Source organism: Cervus elaphus, chromosome 23 (genome assembly GCF_910594005.1).
Source record: "Cervus elaphus chromosome 23, mCerEla1.1, whole genome shotgun sequence".
NCBI classification, from domain to species: Eukaryota; Metazoa; Chordata; class Mammalia; order Artiodactyla; family Cervidae; genus Cervus; species Cervus elaphus.
The window spans coordinates 6,499,117-6,515,574 of NC_057837.1; the positions used below are offsets into that span (position 1 = coordinate 6,499,117).

Sequence of the window (16,458 nt, forward strand, 5' to 3'; positions counted from 1 at the left end):
GAAAGTGAGAACATGTAGTACATACTGCCTGAAGGTCATTGTGTGATTACCTAAAGTTGGCAGTTGAGATTAGAAAGAAAAAAAGAGAAGCAGATTTCAACTGTGGTTTGAAATGTTTTCTTTTGTTTTTAATTTGCATCAAATATAGCTTTCATTCTGTCTGCCCTCTGAGAGATAAGGATAAGAGGCTTATGGAAGCTTTCTGTTGTAAGAGACTGACTGCAGGGGAAACTGGGTCTTGTTCTGATGGATGGGGCCATGTTCAGTAAATCTTTAATCCAATTTTCTGTTGATGGGTGGGGCTGTGTGCCCGCCCTGTTGTTTGACCTGAGGCCAAACTATGGTGGAGGTAATGAAGATAATGGGGACCTCCTTCCACACACTGTAGCACTCAGCGCCCCCAACCCTGCAGCAGGCCGCCGCAACCCACGCCTCCACTGGAGACTCCTGGACACTCACAGGCAAGTCTGGCTCAGTCTCTTGTGGGGTCACTGCTCCTTTCTCCTGGGTCCTGGTGCCCACAAGGTTTTGTTTGTGCCCTCCAAGAGTCTGTTTCCCCAGTCTTGTGTAAGTTCTGTAATCAAATCCTATTGGCCTCCAAAATCAGATTCCTTGGGGGTTATCAATCCCTTTGCCAGATCCCCAGGTTGGAAAATCTGTTGTGGGTCCTAGAACTTTCTTAGCAGTGTGAGAATTTCTTTGGTATAATTGTTCTGCAGTTTGTGGGTCGTCTGCCCGGCAGCTTTATGGTGGGTTTATTGGTGACCTCCTCCAAGAGGGTTTATGCCACAGGCTGTGTGAATAATCAAATGGATCACATGGACCACAACCTTGTCTAACTCAGTGAAACCATGAGCCATGCCTTGTAGGGCTATCCAAGATGAACAGGTCATGCTGGAGAGTTCTGACAAAATGTGGTCCCCTGGAGAAGGGAATGGCAAACCACTTCAGTATTCTTGTTTTGAGAACCCCATAAACAGTATGAAAAGGCAAAAATATATGACCCTGAAAGATGAACTCCCTAGGTTGGTAGGTGCCTAGTATGCTGCTGGAGAAGAATGAAAAAATGAATCCAGAAAGAATGAAGAGATAGAGCCAAAGTGAAAACAACACCCAGTTGTGGATGTGACTGGTGATAGAAGTAAAGTCTGATGCTGTAAAGAAAAATCTTGCATAGGAACCTGGAATGTTAGGTGCATGAATCAGGGTAAATTAGAAGTGGTCAAACAAGAGATGGCAAGACTGAACATCAATATTTTAGGGATCAGCAAACTAAAATGGGTGAATTTAACTCAGATGACCATTATATCTACTATTGTGGGCAAGAATCACTTAGAAGAAATGGAATAGCCCTCATAGTCACAAAAGAGTCTGAAATGCAGTACTTGGATGCAATCTGAAAAACTACAAAATGATCTCGGTTCATTTCTAAGGCAAGCCATTCATTATCACAGTAATCCAAGTCTATGCTCCAACCAATAATGCTGAAGAAGCTGAAGTTGAATGGTTCTATGATGACCTATAAGACCTTCTAGAACTAATACCAAAAAAAGATGTCCTTTTCACCATAGGGGACTGGAAAGCAAAAGTAGGAGGTCAAGAGATACCTGGAGTAACAGGCAAGTTTGGCCTTGGAGTACAAAATGAAGCAGGTCAAAGGCTAACAGAGTTTTGCCAATAGAATGGACTGGACATAGCAAGCACTGTCTTCCAAGAACACAAGAGATGACTCTACACATGGACATCACCAGATGGTCAATACCAAAATGAGATTGATTATATTGTTTGCAGCCAAAGATGGGCAAGCTCTATACAGTCAGCAAAAACAAGACCAGGAGCTGACTGTGGCTCAGATCATGAACTTCTTATTGCCAAATTCAGACTTCAATTGAATAAACTAACCAATAGACCATTCAGGTATGACCTAAATCAAATCCCTTACAATTATACAGTGGAAGTGACAAACAGATTTAAGGGATTAGATCTAATAGACCAGAGTACCTGAAGAAATATGGACGGAGGTTCATGATATTGTCCAGGAGGCAGGGATCAAGACCATCCCCAAGAAAAAGAAATACAAAAAGGCAAAACAGTTGTCTAAGAAGACCTTACAAATAGCTGAGAAAAGAAGAGAAGCTAAAGGCAAAGAAGAAAAAGAGAGATATACTCATTTGAATGCAGAGTTCCAAATGATAGGAAGGAGAGATAAGAAAGCCTTTCTCAGTGATCAATGCAAAGAAATAGAGGAAAACAATGGAATGGGAAAGACTAGGGATCACTTCAGCAAAAGGCAATGGCACCCCACTCCAGTACTCTTGCCTGGAAAATCCCATGGATGGAAGAGCATGGTAGGCCATGGTCCATGGGGTCTCGAAGAGTCGGACCCGACTGAGCGACTTCACTTTCACTTTTCACCTTCATGCACTGGAGAACAAAATGGCAACCCACTCCAGTGTTCTTGCCTGGAGAATTCCAGGGATGAGGGAGCCTGGCGGACTGCCTTCTATGGGGTCATACAGAGTCGGACACGACTGAAGTGATTTAGCAGCAGCAGCAGCAGGGATCACTTCAAGAAAATTAGAGATACCAAGGCACTATTTCATGCAAAGGAGGGCACAATAAATTACAGAAACAGTATGGACTTCACAGAAGCAGAAGATATTAAGAAGAGGTGGCAAGAATACACAGAAGAACTATACAAAAAAGATCGTCATGATGCAGAAACCATGATAGTGTGATCACTCACCTAGAGCCAGACATCTAGGATGCCAAATCAAGTGGGCCTTAGGAAGCATTACTACAAACAAAGCTAGTGGAGGTGATGGAATTCCAATAGAGCTATTTCAAATCCTAAAAGATGATGCTGTGAAAGTGTTGCACTCAATATGTCAGAACATTTGGAAAGTTCCATAGTGGCCACAGGACTTGAAAAGGTCAGTTTTCATTACAATCCCAAATAAAGGCAATGCCAAAGAATGTTCAAACTACTGCACAAATGTACTCATCTCAAACACTAGCCGAGTAATGCTCAAAATTCTCCAAGCCAGGCTTCAACAGTACATGAACCATGAACTTCCAGATGTTCAAGCAGGATTTAGAAAAGGCAGAGGAACCAGAGATCAAATTGCCAACATCTGTTGGATCATCAATAAAGCAAAAGAATACCAGGAAAAATCTACTTCTGCTTTATTGACTACGCCAAAGTCTTTGACTGTGTGGATCACAACAAACTGTGGGAAATTCTTATAGAGGTGAGAATACCAGACCACCTGACCTGTCTCTTGAGAAACCTGTATGCAGGTCAGGAAGCAACAGTTAGAACTGGACATGGAACAACAGACTGGTTCCATATTGGGAAAGGAGTACCTCAAGGCTGTATATTGGCACACTGCTTATTAAACTTACATGCAGACTCCATCATGGGAAATGCTAGGCTGAAAGAAGCTCCAGCTGGAATCAAGATTGCTGGGAGAAATATCAATTACCTCAGATATGCCATACCCTCATGGCAGAAAGTGAAGAAGAAGTAAAGAGCCTCTTGATTAAAGTGAAAGAAGAGAGTGAAAAAGCTGGCTTAAAATTCAGCATTCAAAAAATGAAGATCATGACATCCAGTCCCATCACTTCATGGCAAATAGTTGGGGGAAACAATGGAAACAATAAGAGACTTTATTTTCTTTGGCTCCAAAATCACTGCAGATGGTGAGTGCAGTCATGAAATTAAAAGATGCTTGCTCCTTGCAAGAAAAGTTATGACCAAACTACACAGCATATTAAAAAGCAGAGACATTACTTTGCCAACAAAGGTCCATCTAGTCAAAGCCATGGTTTTTCCAATAGTCATGTATGGATGTGAGAGTTGGACTATGAAGAAAGCTGAGCACTGAAGAATTGATGCTTTTGAACTGTGGTGTTGGAGAAGACTCTTGAGAGTTCCTTGAGCTGCAAGGAGATCAAACCAGTCAATCCTAAAGGAAATCAGTCCTGAATATTCATTGGAAAGACTGATGCTGAAGATGAAGCTCCAATACTTTGGCCACCTGATGAGAAGAACTGACTCATTGGAAAAGACCCTGATGCTGGGAAAGATTGAGGGCAGGAGGAGAAGGGGATGACAGAGGATAAGATGGTTGGATGGCATCACTGGCTCATTGGACGTGAGTTTGAGTAAGCTCTGGGAGTTGGTGATGGACAGGGAAGCCTGCCGTGATGCAGTCCATGGGGTCGCGAAGAGTCATACATGACTGAGTGACTGAACTGAACTGAACTGAACTAAAAATATAGTTTATTTACAATGTTGTCTTAGTTTAAGGTGTAGAGCAAAGTGATTCTGTTGTACGTATGTATGAATAAAAATATACATATTCTTTTCTTTACTTTCTCTTCTATTATAGGTTATTACAAGATATTGAATAGAGTTCCCTGTGCTATGCCGCAGATCCTTGTTATTTATCTGTTTTATATATCATCATCATGATCATCTTATAGTCGCTCAGTCATGTCTGACTTTGTGACCTCATGGTCTGCCAGACTCTTCAGTCCATGGGGTTCTCCAGGCAAGAATGCTTGAATGAGTTGCCAGTTCCTTCTCAGAAGTGTGTATATGTCAAGTCCAAATTCCTAACTTGTCCCTCCTGCCTTCCCCTTGACATGTTTTCTTCACATGTGATTTTTGCCCCCTTGTCAAAAAAGAAAGAAAGAAAGAAAAATATGAAGAAAAGGGGGAGAAAGAAGGATGGGGGAAGGAAAAAACAGGAAATTCAAAAAGAACAGGGATGGAGAGGAGGAAGAAGGAAAAGAGCTGAAAGGGTGGAAGCATCTAAGGTTCAGAAGTTTTACATCAAAATTCTTACTCAAAAATAACTTTGTAGGGTCAATAGAGCTCAGTTAAAATAACACCATGTATTTAATGTGTTTTTCTAAGGTGAGGTAGTCAGACCAGCAGTTATCTGCACTCCTTCTTACTTTTTCTTCTTTCTTTTATATAAATCTAGAAGGAAATAAGCCAACACAGATTTAGCTCCCAAATCCTAGTGGAACAACCACAGAAGAGAGCCATTCTCCCTTGAAGAGAAAGGCTGGGAGAAATACAATAAAAATTCTAATCCTGAGACATGAAAGGGAGGGCACACTTATTACTTTTAAAAATTTATATATTTATAATTGGAGGATTAATTACTTTACAATAATGTGTCGGTTTCTCCCATACATCAACATGCATCAGCCATAAGTATACACATGCCCCCTCCCTCTTGAACTTCCCTCGCATGTCCCACCCCATCCCACCTCCCTAGGTCGTAAGAGCTCTGGTTTGAGTTCCGTGAGGCATACAGCAAATTCCCACTGGCGATATATCTCACATGCACTGGTATTAGTTCCATCTTTTGGCCCAGGTCTCTATGGGAAAGGATACCTCACAGGCAAAAGCATGGTTGAGAGAAGCATTCTGATCACTTCCTCTCTCTGCCACATCTTCCTGGAGGGGAAACCAACCCTGCCCAAAAGAACTGAGAACCAGGACATGAGGCTCTGACAACAGGGCTACTTCTGTCTTTTTGTTGCATTTGCTTGTTTGCGTTCATTGACCCAAGATATGCGTTTGTTTTCTAAGGTGTGATGTTAAAGAAGTCTCCGTCCAAGAGAACCACAAGGGCCTGCTTGGAAGGACTCAGACAGGCTATAAAGAATTAATGCTGGCCACCAATCTGTCTCATCACAAGGGCTTTAGATCTCTCTGGTGACTGGTGCATTGAGAGAATAAGAACTGATGAGTAAACCAGAGCTATCAGGGCTAGGATGCTGCCTCCAACACTTGTGTTCATAACAAACTCCCCCATCAGAGGTTAGCCCACAAAAAAGGCTTCATCTAATTTTATAGTTGGAGAAATAAAGGCAAAAAGAGAGAAGACTGCTTTCCCAAGGTCACATAATAAAGTTAATGCAGTTATGCATGTTCAGTCACTCAGGCGTGTCCGACTCTTTGTGACCCTATGGACTGTAGCCCTCCAGGCTCCTCAGCCCATGGAATTCTCCAGGCTAGAATACTGGGGTGGGTTGCCACGCCTTGCTCCAGGGGATCTTCCTGACCCAGAGACTGGACACACATGTTTCTGGATCAGTTGATGCTTCTCCTTGATGTCACTGGTTTTAACACAACATAGGTTCTGAACGGTTTTCATTTGCCATTTTGGTATTATGGTAAAGTATATATGATATCAAACTTACCATTTTAACCACTTTTTTTTTTTTTTTAATTTTTTTATTAGTTGGAGGCTAATTACTTCACAACATTTCAGTGGGTTTTGTCATACATTGATATGAATCAGCCATAGATTTACACCATTTTAACCACTTTTAAGTGTATAGTTCAGTGGCATAGGGCACATTCACATAGCAATCATCACTACCATTCATGCCCCAACTTTTTCCATCTTCTCTGACATTAAACAGTAACTTCCCATCTCTCCTCCCTCTAGCCCCTGCCAACCACTTCTGAACATTCTTTTACAGCAAAAAAAAGTGTTGACTTTGACCTTGGTTTACAACCAGAAATGTAATTAGATGCAGGAGCAGGGTGAGGAGGGGGTAAGTGTCAATTCAGCACTGACCATCTTTGGTAGGAGACACCTGGGGAGTGTACCGTGGTGTGTGTGTGTGTGTCTTTAAAAGATTCTCCACCTCCCGGCCGGCCTCCTCACCATTTGCCACTGGCTTTTGCAGCCGGCCGGTTGCCTCAGTCCAGGCTAGGAGCTAGCAATCTCCTTTGTAGTTTCAGGAGCAGTTTTGTTGCCATGGAGGCCACTTTCTGATTTGAGGAATGTAAAGGTAATCCTTTGCTTTTAGTTCCAAAGATCTGCCCCAAAGATAGGCTGTTGCTCTTCTTCTGGAAAAACCTGATTGGTAGGTTTCCTCCAAGCGCTCAGTCTGAAGTGCTTTATCCTATCCCCTCACCAACTTCAAAACTCTAGGTTTCCCAGGGCCTCTGGAAGGGAGTCTGGGGCTTCCATCGATTTCCCACAAATGGCTGATCCTGGAGGTGGTGCTGTTTGCAATGGGACGCTTCACAATCAGAGTGCCGCCGCCGACCGTCACGGGGGAAACTGCTGGAAGAACGGGGTGGTGAAAGAAGCCCAGGTAAGAGGCGATCCCTCCCCCTTCATCTGAATGACCGGAACACTTCAGTATTTTGCTGTAAAGCTCTTTGAAGCTGTCCTCGTTGAAAGTCCTTGGCAGGAAGTGTTTTCCACGTTTGGACTCTTCGCTTTGGCTCATTTCAAATGCTTGGCTACTAAAAAGTTTAGATGTGGGTTAAGGAGGGACTTTCTTCTCTATACAGGAGAGGAGACACGTAGATCCAAGAGCTTTCAACCCCTAATGTACAAACATCCCTACTAGACTGTTGTTTTCTCTCAAGCGTTTCGGGGAGCACAGTTGCAAAGGCTAAAATTCTTGCGCTGAATTTCGGTGCATCAGAAAATCACAACAGACTGCCTTCACCATGCTTCATAAGAAATAAAAAAGGAAGTGAAAGTAAACACTGCCGAGATTATGTGGAGTGGGTGGCATTTTCCCCTGGTAGAGGAGGAATGCCTGTCTGTTTGAAAGGCGACTTCTTTTCGGGGTTCCATGGGGCCTTGTCAGAACTCACAGCTTGATTTGGGGCCAAAGTCTTTCTTTGAAATTTGACATCACAAGCATTCCTTTTTATAAGACGCTTCAGAAAGTGTGGCTTATTGTTACATGCTGCACACAGGAACCAAACAGACTTTGAATTGTTTTCCCAAGTGAGGCTTTAAAAAAATTTTTTTCACTCCTGCTGTGGCAGAATGTTTGAGGGGAATGTGCTGAGGAGGAGGAGGAGGAGGAACCCAAAAAATGTTGTCAGCTTATTCAAAGAGGGAGCCAAGCCGGGTCTGCAAGCTACTTGTGAAAACAAGCAGGCAGTCCCCAGCTTCTCATTGGATGCCCAGGCCCTCTGCTCTGAGCCGCGGGAGCAGCAGGGTGACCTCACCTGCTTGGGAGCAGATTAGCATAGGCAAACCAACAGCTTTCCCGAGAAGCTGAGTGGCAAGGAACCCACTCGGGAGAACTGGGGGGAAGGGGGGGAAGTCTGATGGTTCTAAGATCACAGGACAGGTGGGGCTGGTTGGAGGCCAGCCCACAATTCAGTGGATTAAATTCATGTGTCCAGTGGGACGAAAGAGGTGGAGAGGGGAACCACTCTGGAGTCTGGGTCGTTTGTGAATAGGCTGTAGTCTCCAGAATGTGTTCCTTTCTCGACAAAAGGCCTTTACCCTAGCCTTGAAGTGCCTACTAAAACCCTCAGGCCTGTCCTCTTCCAGCTGACTACTGGGTCGGTCAAAAAGTTCATTCTGGTTTTTCCATGCTATCTTCCTGACAAACCTGAATGACCTTATTGGCCCTCCCAATATAACGTGAAGAAAAAGTATTCAAGTCTCATTATTTGAATGAGAGGGATCATACTAATTCCCACCAACTTTTCATCACTGAATCAATTCAGACCACTACCACTCAAGACTCTCTTTGCTCCTAAAATGACTGTAACACTGACCCCTGACCTATTCACCTTCTGAACCATCCCGACCCTGAGGGCTCTCATGTGGGCAGAAATGCCTTCAGGGGATTCCCTCTCTCTGTCTCTACTTTATCTTGGTTTCTGTAACCACCCTCTAGTGTCTGAGGCTGGAGACTTAGCTAGGTGGTGATGACCACTCCTAAGTAAAAAGAAAAGCAAGAATCCAGATTTGTTACTAAGTGCTCCTACAAGACTGTAAAGAATTTTGAATTTACTGACACTTCCCTAAGAACAGCAGGAAATATTAGGGCAGCCACTGCCTTTTCCAACAGCTCTTTCTAAAGGAAGGAACATCCAGAACCTATTTGCTCAGATATATTTAGGTGTTACTAAGTTGAAATTGGCTTCCCCTGAGAGCTTCAATTATGGCTTAAAAAGTATGTTCCAGAAAGAAGAAACCCTTCTGAGTTCTTAGGGCAGTAGGGCAGACAAGGGTCTGTTTTCCCCTCTGTGGTTGTAGGTGTGGTCGCCTTTACTATCATGATCCTCAGTCACTGGTTTTAGTCCATTTTGCTTTGAGGACACCTTAAGCAAACTGAGTCTTGACCAAAAGGCTTGCACCTTGAACCCAGTCCTCATAGAACAAGCTCAGTCTTGGAACCCAGCCACCATGTTTGAAGGAAGCCAAAGCAGCTCAGGAGAAACCCAAGCAGAGAAAAACCAAGTAACCCAGGCAAGACGCAGTGCCAGCTGGTCGCCTGCGTGAGTCAGCTGGCTTAGACGTGGGTGCCCCAGCCCTGGAGTCTGTCTGTTCCCATTGTACTTCATGGAGTAGAGATGACTTGTCCCTATTGCTCCCAAGTTGCTTCAGTAGTGTCCGACTTTGTAACCCCGTGGGCTGTAGCTGCCTCCTCCCGCCCACCGCTGCCCACCCAGGCTCCTCTGTCCATGGGATTCTCCAGGCAAGAATACTGGAGTGAGTTGCCATTTCCTTCTCCATGTCCCCACTGGCCCTGCTCAGATTACAGATTCTTGAGCAAACAAGTGGTCGTTGTTTTAAGAATGGTGGTGATTTATTAAACAACAATAAACACGTAAGCACATGGGTATTCTATTTCTTTAAAATGCCTAGAAAAATCATTCTACAATCTTATTACAACCATTTTCAGTGCCTTCAATTTGAGGAAACAGTTTTGGCCATCAATCTTTAGCAAAGATTCCTTTTCCTAATCTTTGTATTTTTATCTTGTTTTATTTTGTATTTTGCATAAGGTGAGTGTCTTATGCAAAATACTCACTCTTACTCTGGCTGGTAAAACCAAACACAGTGAACTCACATGTCACCAATGCAAAAGCACAATCATTTAAATGCCAAAGTGTAATTATTCAACCTGAGGAGGTCTGTAACTTGCTCCCTTATCTATGAAGAAATAGCAGGCAAAGAAGGATGTGTGTGTTCTGGTTTAGCTGTTTTGTTAATTGAAAGAATATATATTTTAAAGTATATTTAATATCTTCCAATTATAAATTAATTTTATCTATTGGTTAAAGTTTCCTAGAAAGTGATTCTCTTTAACACAAGTAGAAGTAGATTGATGTTAACCTAATTATTCTCAAGGAATCCACTACATTTATTTTGAAATACACTTGTTTTAATCTTCCTACTCAGTATTGTTATCTCTTAGTTGGCCTGAACTAATGTTGTTTTACTGAAATTCTAAAGTATGCCAACCCATAAATTCATATGAGAAGTTTTTGCCACCATATTATTGATAGAAAGTCATTGGGCCATTAATTCACAAATTAAACACTTGGAAACAAACAAACACTATGAGCACAGCTCAGAGAAATATTCAAAACTGTTCTCCATAATCTACTTCATCCATCACAATTCTTTCTAAATAATGTTTCACTCAAACGCTTTCCACATTGAAGATCATTTGATTACAGCAGAGGTTGAGACGACAAAAACCCAGTAGGCTGGCAAGGCCTGGTGTGGACAACAGAAAGCGGTCAGCATGGATTAGGGCTTCCCAGGTGGCTCAGTGGTAAAGAGTCTGCCTGCCAAGCAGGAGACGCAGGAGATGCACGATCAATATTTGGATAAGCAAGATCCCCTGGAGAAGGAAAGAGCAACCCACTCCAATATTCTTGCTTGGAAAAATCCCATGGGCAGAGGAGTCTGGTAGGTTACAATCCATGGGGTTGCAAAGAGTCAGACACTGCTTAGCAACTAGACAACGGTAACAAAGCATGTGTTTACCTGAGTAGAGCAAAGCGGCTCAGGTAACAACAACAACTATTCAGGACAGTGTTGTATTGACAGATTTTATGATTTTCAAAAGAAGCTGGAAATCCAGGTGGGGGAGGAGGGGAAGAGAATATCCTAATTTTTAAGTATTGTCATTTAATCCTTCAAAAGGCCAATAGTGTAGATTTCAAGGAGACTTTGCTACCAGCCACAAATCTATAATCTCTGAACTATTGTTGTTTAGTCATTAAGTTCTATCTGATTCTTTGTGACCCCATGGACTAGCCCACCAGACTCCTGCATCCATGGGATTTTCCCAGCAAGAATACTAGAGTGGGTTGCCATTTCCTTCTCCAGGGGATCTTCCAGACCCAGGGATCGAACCTGCATGTCCCACATCTCTAGCATTGAAGGCAGATTCTTTACTGCTGAGCCGCCAGGGAAGTTCTTCTGAGCTACAGGATGAGAAAAATAAGAAATCATAAATAGAGTGATTCAGGGAACTTGGATCTTCTTAATGTAGACTTATTTTATATTTTAAAAAGCAATAGATGTATCTTCTTAATTTTCTTGAGTTGTTATATTAACACATGTTCCTGGAGTGTGCAAGTTTGAGGAACAACCCTGACTCACCCATGTATACTGGGCTTCCCAGACCGACCCTGATGTCAAATATTAGATGTCAAGAAGTCACAGAACTGACACCATTTTACTGCTCAGTCTTCCTCTCTCAAACTTCGTAGGAAGTGACATACAAACCTTTTGTTAGACAGTGCACTCATATATCTTGGTGACCATTATTATTCTCTAGCTATGATATAACTGGGTTTTCACAAGTTGCCCAGGAAAATGGCTTTGTGTAAATATGATTATCCTGTCAACTACACGTTATACCTGACTGTTCTTTCCATTGCCAAGTAGAGCTTATCCTTTGGGAAGTCAAGGATCCTTTGGGAAGCTAATAGATATTTTCTGTATTGCAGAATTTTCCATGTAGAAGGTTCACGTGTTCCTAGACTTTCTCGGGTCCCCAGATTAAGAACCTTAACTTTCACCCCGGTCAGAAAAACCAACAAACCCGTCTTTCCAGAGAAGTCAAGGTAAAGGGATTCATAAATTGACTTACCAAGGAGAAAACACACACACACACATAAGCCAAAGTGATTCAACAAGACCACTTGTTATTAATCTATTTAAAAACTTTATATTAGAATTTTGTACCCCACTTTTTAATACTATTTTCAAAATATTTCTTTTACTATAAAACTACGTGTATATCCTGCCTTAAAACCTTGAGTAAAAATGAACTCTCCAGGGAGATATTTCTTTTCTGGTGGCTTTTCACAACCTAGCACCCCTCAGGATTTCCCAGGGAACCACTTAAGGAAGAATGATAGCAGGAAAATGAGCTTTGACACCAGCTAGAATTGGGCTTGAGTACTAGTTTGACCCTTACTAGCTGTGCCTCATTGGAACAGTAGCTTCATGTCTCTGATCCACATCTCATAAGGCAATGGTGAAGATTTGATGAGACAGTGTATGCAAGGCTCTCCTCATGTGTACCTGGCAATAAAAGGTAGCTATTATCTGTGGAAGTTAACCTACAGCTATCTCTAACTCCTCTTCTGCTATTTTAAGAATGTTCAATACAATGTCTGGCATGCAACAGATGCTCAATAAATGACAGTCTTATGCCTTGAATTCCCTTATCCAGTGGTGGCTTTATTTTACTTGGTCTGTCAGCAGCACTTGACACAAATAATCATTCCTCCTCCTTCAAGCACTTTGTTCTCTCGGCTTCCAGGTTATGACCCTCTTATATCACCAGCTCTTCCTTTGCAGTGTCTATTCCTGGCTTTACTCATCTCCTTGACCTTTAAACAGTGGAGTGACCCAAGGCTCAGTCCTTGTACCCCTTCTCTTTCCTAACTGTAAATATTTCCTGATTGGACCTTGCCCCATCACTATACGAACATCACTATACATGTTTATGTATTATGCGTACATATGCCATTTCCAATGGCCTACTTGATATTTCACTTGGAGGATCAAAGGTATCTCCAACTTAACACGCCTAAAACTGAGCCCCTGATACCCCCTCTATCCCAAACATGCTTCCTTTAGAGTCTTTCCCATCGCAGAAAATGACAACTCTATTCTTCCAGTGGCTCAAACCAAAAACATGGCCTCGTTCATGACTTTTTCATTCTGCATTGAATGAGTCAGCAAATTCATGATCCTCCCTTCACAGGATATCCAGAATCTGACCACTCCTCACCTCCCCACAGCAACCTCTCTGGTCTCAGCCTCCACAGTCTCTCACCTTGATGGTTTTGGAAGCCTCATCCTTTTTCCCCATTCCCTGGCTATCCACCACTGAATAACCACCCGTACCAAGATGGAGCGACACTGAACAAGAACTGTTTCATTACGATCATGGACACTGCTGGGTAGGAAAACACCCTGCAGAGATAGCTCTTCCCGGTTCCGTGATAGCTAGGACTTCGATTAGCTGGACCTAGAACAGCTGAGCCTGGAGAACTCGCCTGCAAGATGGAGTCCTCACTCCAATGCCCCATGCAGTCTGAGATGGCTGAGAAACAGGGCAAGCCAAGACTGTGGGCTGGATCGCCCTTATGTTCCCATCAGCAGGGAGGGCTCGAAGAGTTTTCTTGTAAGTGAAGCAGAACTCTCACGGCCTTCTGTACTCTAGCCTCAGAGGTCAGCTTCATGAACACCTGTTGAAGCAGTCACAAGCCCGCCAGGTTCAAGCACAGTCTTTGAGAATAAACAGGCGTATAATGCCTACTTAGATTTTTACCAAAAGTAAAAAAGTAAATTTAAGAACAGCAAGTCGATGATACTGTCACTGTATTTGTTATGAGGCTACTTTGATTGAGGCAGCCTGTCTTTATTATGCAAGACTCTTGTAAGTGTAGAGATTTTTTTTTTTTCAATTGTATTGTATTTTTTTTCATTGGTATTATAAATGAAGACAGAACAAAGTAGAATGCTTTGTGATGTCGTATGGCAATTGCATTTTTTGTCTTTCAAAGCTTTGGGTAAAAATGTATTAGATCTGTAATTAAAGTCTCTTTTAAAAGCAAAAGCAAACAAACAAATTAAAAAAAAAAACACCTACTTCTCAATAGAAAGATGATTAAAAAACTTACAGACATCTTTTAAATTTCATACCCTGCTTCCACCCTACTCCCCCTCCACTCCCACCAGCAAGACTGTTCTCAATACAGCAGCAGAATGATCCTGTTGAAATGACATCAAGAGCTCACTCTTCTGCCCAAATCCTCCCCGTGGACCCCATTTCACTCAGAGTGAAAGCTGAGATCCTTACAATGAGCACAGGTGCCACGGGCTCTCTGATCCATCCACGACTCAGCTCCTTCCCCTTTCTGGGTCCTTGGGGTGTCCCAGTCACACCTGAGCCAGGAGCCCAGGATCCACCCACCTGGGGATATCTCCACATCCTCTCCCATTTACACTTCCCAGAAACCCAGCTGACTGTACCTCTCTCCTTTCAAGTCAAATGCTACTCACAATCCTATCAAAATTGCAGACCTCCTAGCTTCCTGCCTGCCTTAACTGCTTGTTTTCTTTAGTACTTAACACCATCTGCACATACACACATAGATTTACTTCCTCTGTATTTGCCTGCCTCTGGTTCTAGAATGGGAGCTCAGCTCTGGCTGAGATTTCCATCTTACTCACTGCTGAATCCCCGGAAACCTCGACCAGAGCCAGTACGCAGTAGGTGCTCAATAATGGTTGCACGGTGATTAAAGACCTGATTTCAGCTTGTTTTATCTCCTTTGGCATTTGCTGGTTCTTTAAAAGATGGAAAAGGCCCCACCCATATGACACATAGTCTACTTTGTAGGTTTTGAAGTATCTAACCTCTTATTAATTAGTTACTAATTTAATTATTAGTAATTAATTATTAATGAAAGGTTTCCTATCCTTGGTTGGAGAACATGACTACTGTTTACTTCCCTCTTTTTAAAAATCAGTAGATAGCTAGATTATTTTGTGTGACCAGGTCACTACATACTTTTATGTCGATATCCAAATATTAGGTATACTCTAAGTCTGTGGTTAGAGAACACGCTTTCAGCAAGCAGAACTTTTTAAAGGAAATTAAAATAGAAATAAATATTATTAATTTATCCTGATGATTCTACTACCTCTTAATAGAAGATGAAATATGCCTGGATTAGAGGGAAAATGACTAATACCTCAGGGTACAGAGACCTGTTATCTGGTTTTAATAAAAATTCTGCATTCTCAGGATTGCATATCCAAGAAAAATCAGAATAACCTGCTTTCCCATTCATGACCCTGTATATGAGATGATTTTTAAAATTTAATTTAACAAATTTTGCATCACACTGTATGCTAGGAACTTTCTAAATACAAGCTTATTTGATTCTCAGAACCTTATGAACTTAATTATGCAAAGCATTTTTATATTATAGAAAAGTTAAGTAAATTTGCCTAAGATTAAACCTCCTGTTAGTGGAGACTGGCCCCAGGGTCTGTGTTTTTAATCACCAGAAAAAAAAAAGAAAAGCCTTTTCTTTAAAGGCTTTTTTCTTTTCTTTTCTTTTGTGAATAATTTCAAACTTACAGAAAATTAAGAGTTCTGCAATGAATACTCATATACCTACCACATAGAATCTGCAATTAACATTTTACTATATTTCTTTTACCACACTGTTTTCTGTCTGCGCATCCCTCTACCCAGCCATCAATCCATATGTTTGGTGCATTTCAAAGAAAGTTGTAGAATCAGCACATCCCACCCCTAAGTATTAGCCAGACTTCAGTATTTGTCCATAGCTCTTTTTTTTTCTTCTTTACATTTACATTGAATTTTGGCTTACATCACATTTTGATTTCTCTTGTTGGAAAGAGTTTCATAATGTAGTTTTGACTGTAGCAAGATTTATAAAAACCACTCACTTGACACTGGAAAGCTTAACCCCTGAACAAAAAACCTGAGTGGTGTGTAAATTCACATCTAGTGAGATGGAAGATGGGCTTTCCAGGTGGCGCTAGTGGTAAAGAACATGCCTGCTAATGCAACAGACATAAGAGATGCAGGTTTGATCACTAGGTCAGGAAGATCCCCTGGAGGAGGGCATGGCAACCCCCTCCAGTGTCCTTGCCTGGGAAATCCCGTGGACAGAGAAGCCTGGTAGGTAGGACAGAGAAGCCACAGTCAGTAGGGTGGCAAAGAGTTAGACACAACTGAAGTGACTTAGCCCAGCACAGCAGAGATGAAATAAAGACTCAGCAGAGACTGTCCCTCTTGAGAAACTCCCCTGCTGTACATCTGTAATTCTACAGGGATCAAGAGCCATTTCCTTTTTTTTTTTTTTGGTTTTGTTTTCTTTAGTATAATCCAGCTAACAGGAAAGGAACTTAGTATAGAAATTCTTACAATTCCATTCCATGCTCTGTCTTTCTTACATGTGGAGGAATGAATTTCAACAAAGTTAAGTGGCTGTCTCAGAGGTCACACCAGTGTGAGACACCCTCATCATTCTAGTCTCTTGATATCTCAACCAAGGACCTTTCTGAAAAGGTCCATTTTATTGGAAACCTCCCACTTGTGAAAGTAAACAGCCAGGGAGTAAAAGGTATTTGATGATTC

The 16,458-nt window shown here is 42.1% G+C and overlaps 1 protein-coding gene across 1 annotated transcript in view; it reads left to right on the forward strand.

The window, feature by feature from the left end:
• Positions 1-6,695: 6,695 nt before the first annotated feature.
• The window catches only part of SPTLC3 (serine palmitoyltransferase long chain base subunit 3), a 157,243-nt gene continuing 147,480 nt past the window's right edge, over positions 6,696-16,458 (forward strand). Inside the window, exon 1 of the mRNA XM_043883774.1 lies at positions 6,696-7,134. Coding sequence (XP_043739709.1) covers positions 7,021-7,134 — 114 coding nt within the window. The 5' untranslated portion in view covers positions 6,696-7,020. The remainder of the gene's footprint in view (positions 7,135-16,458) is intronic.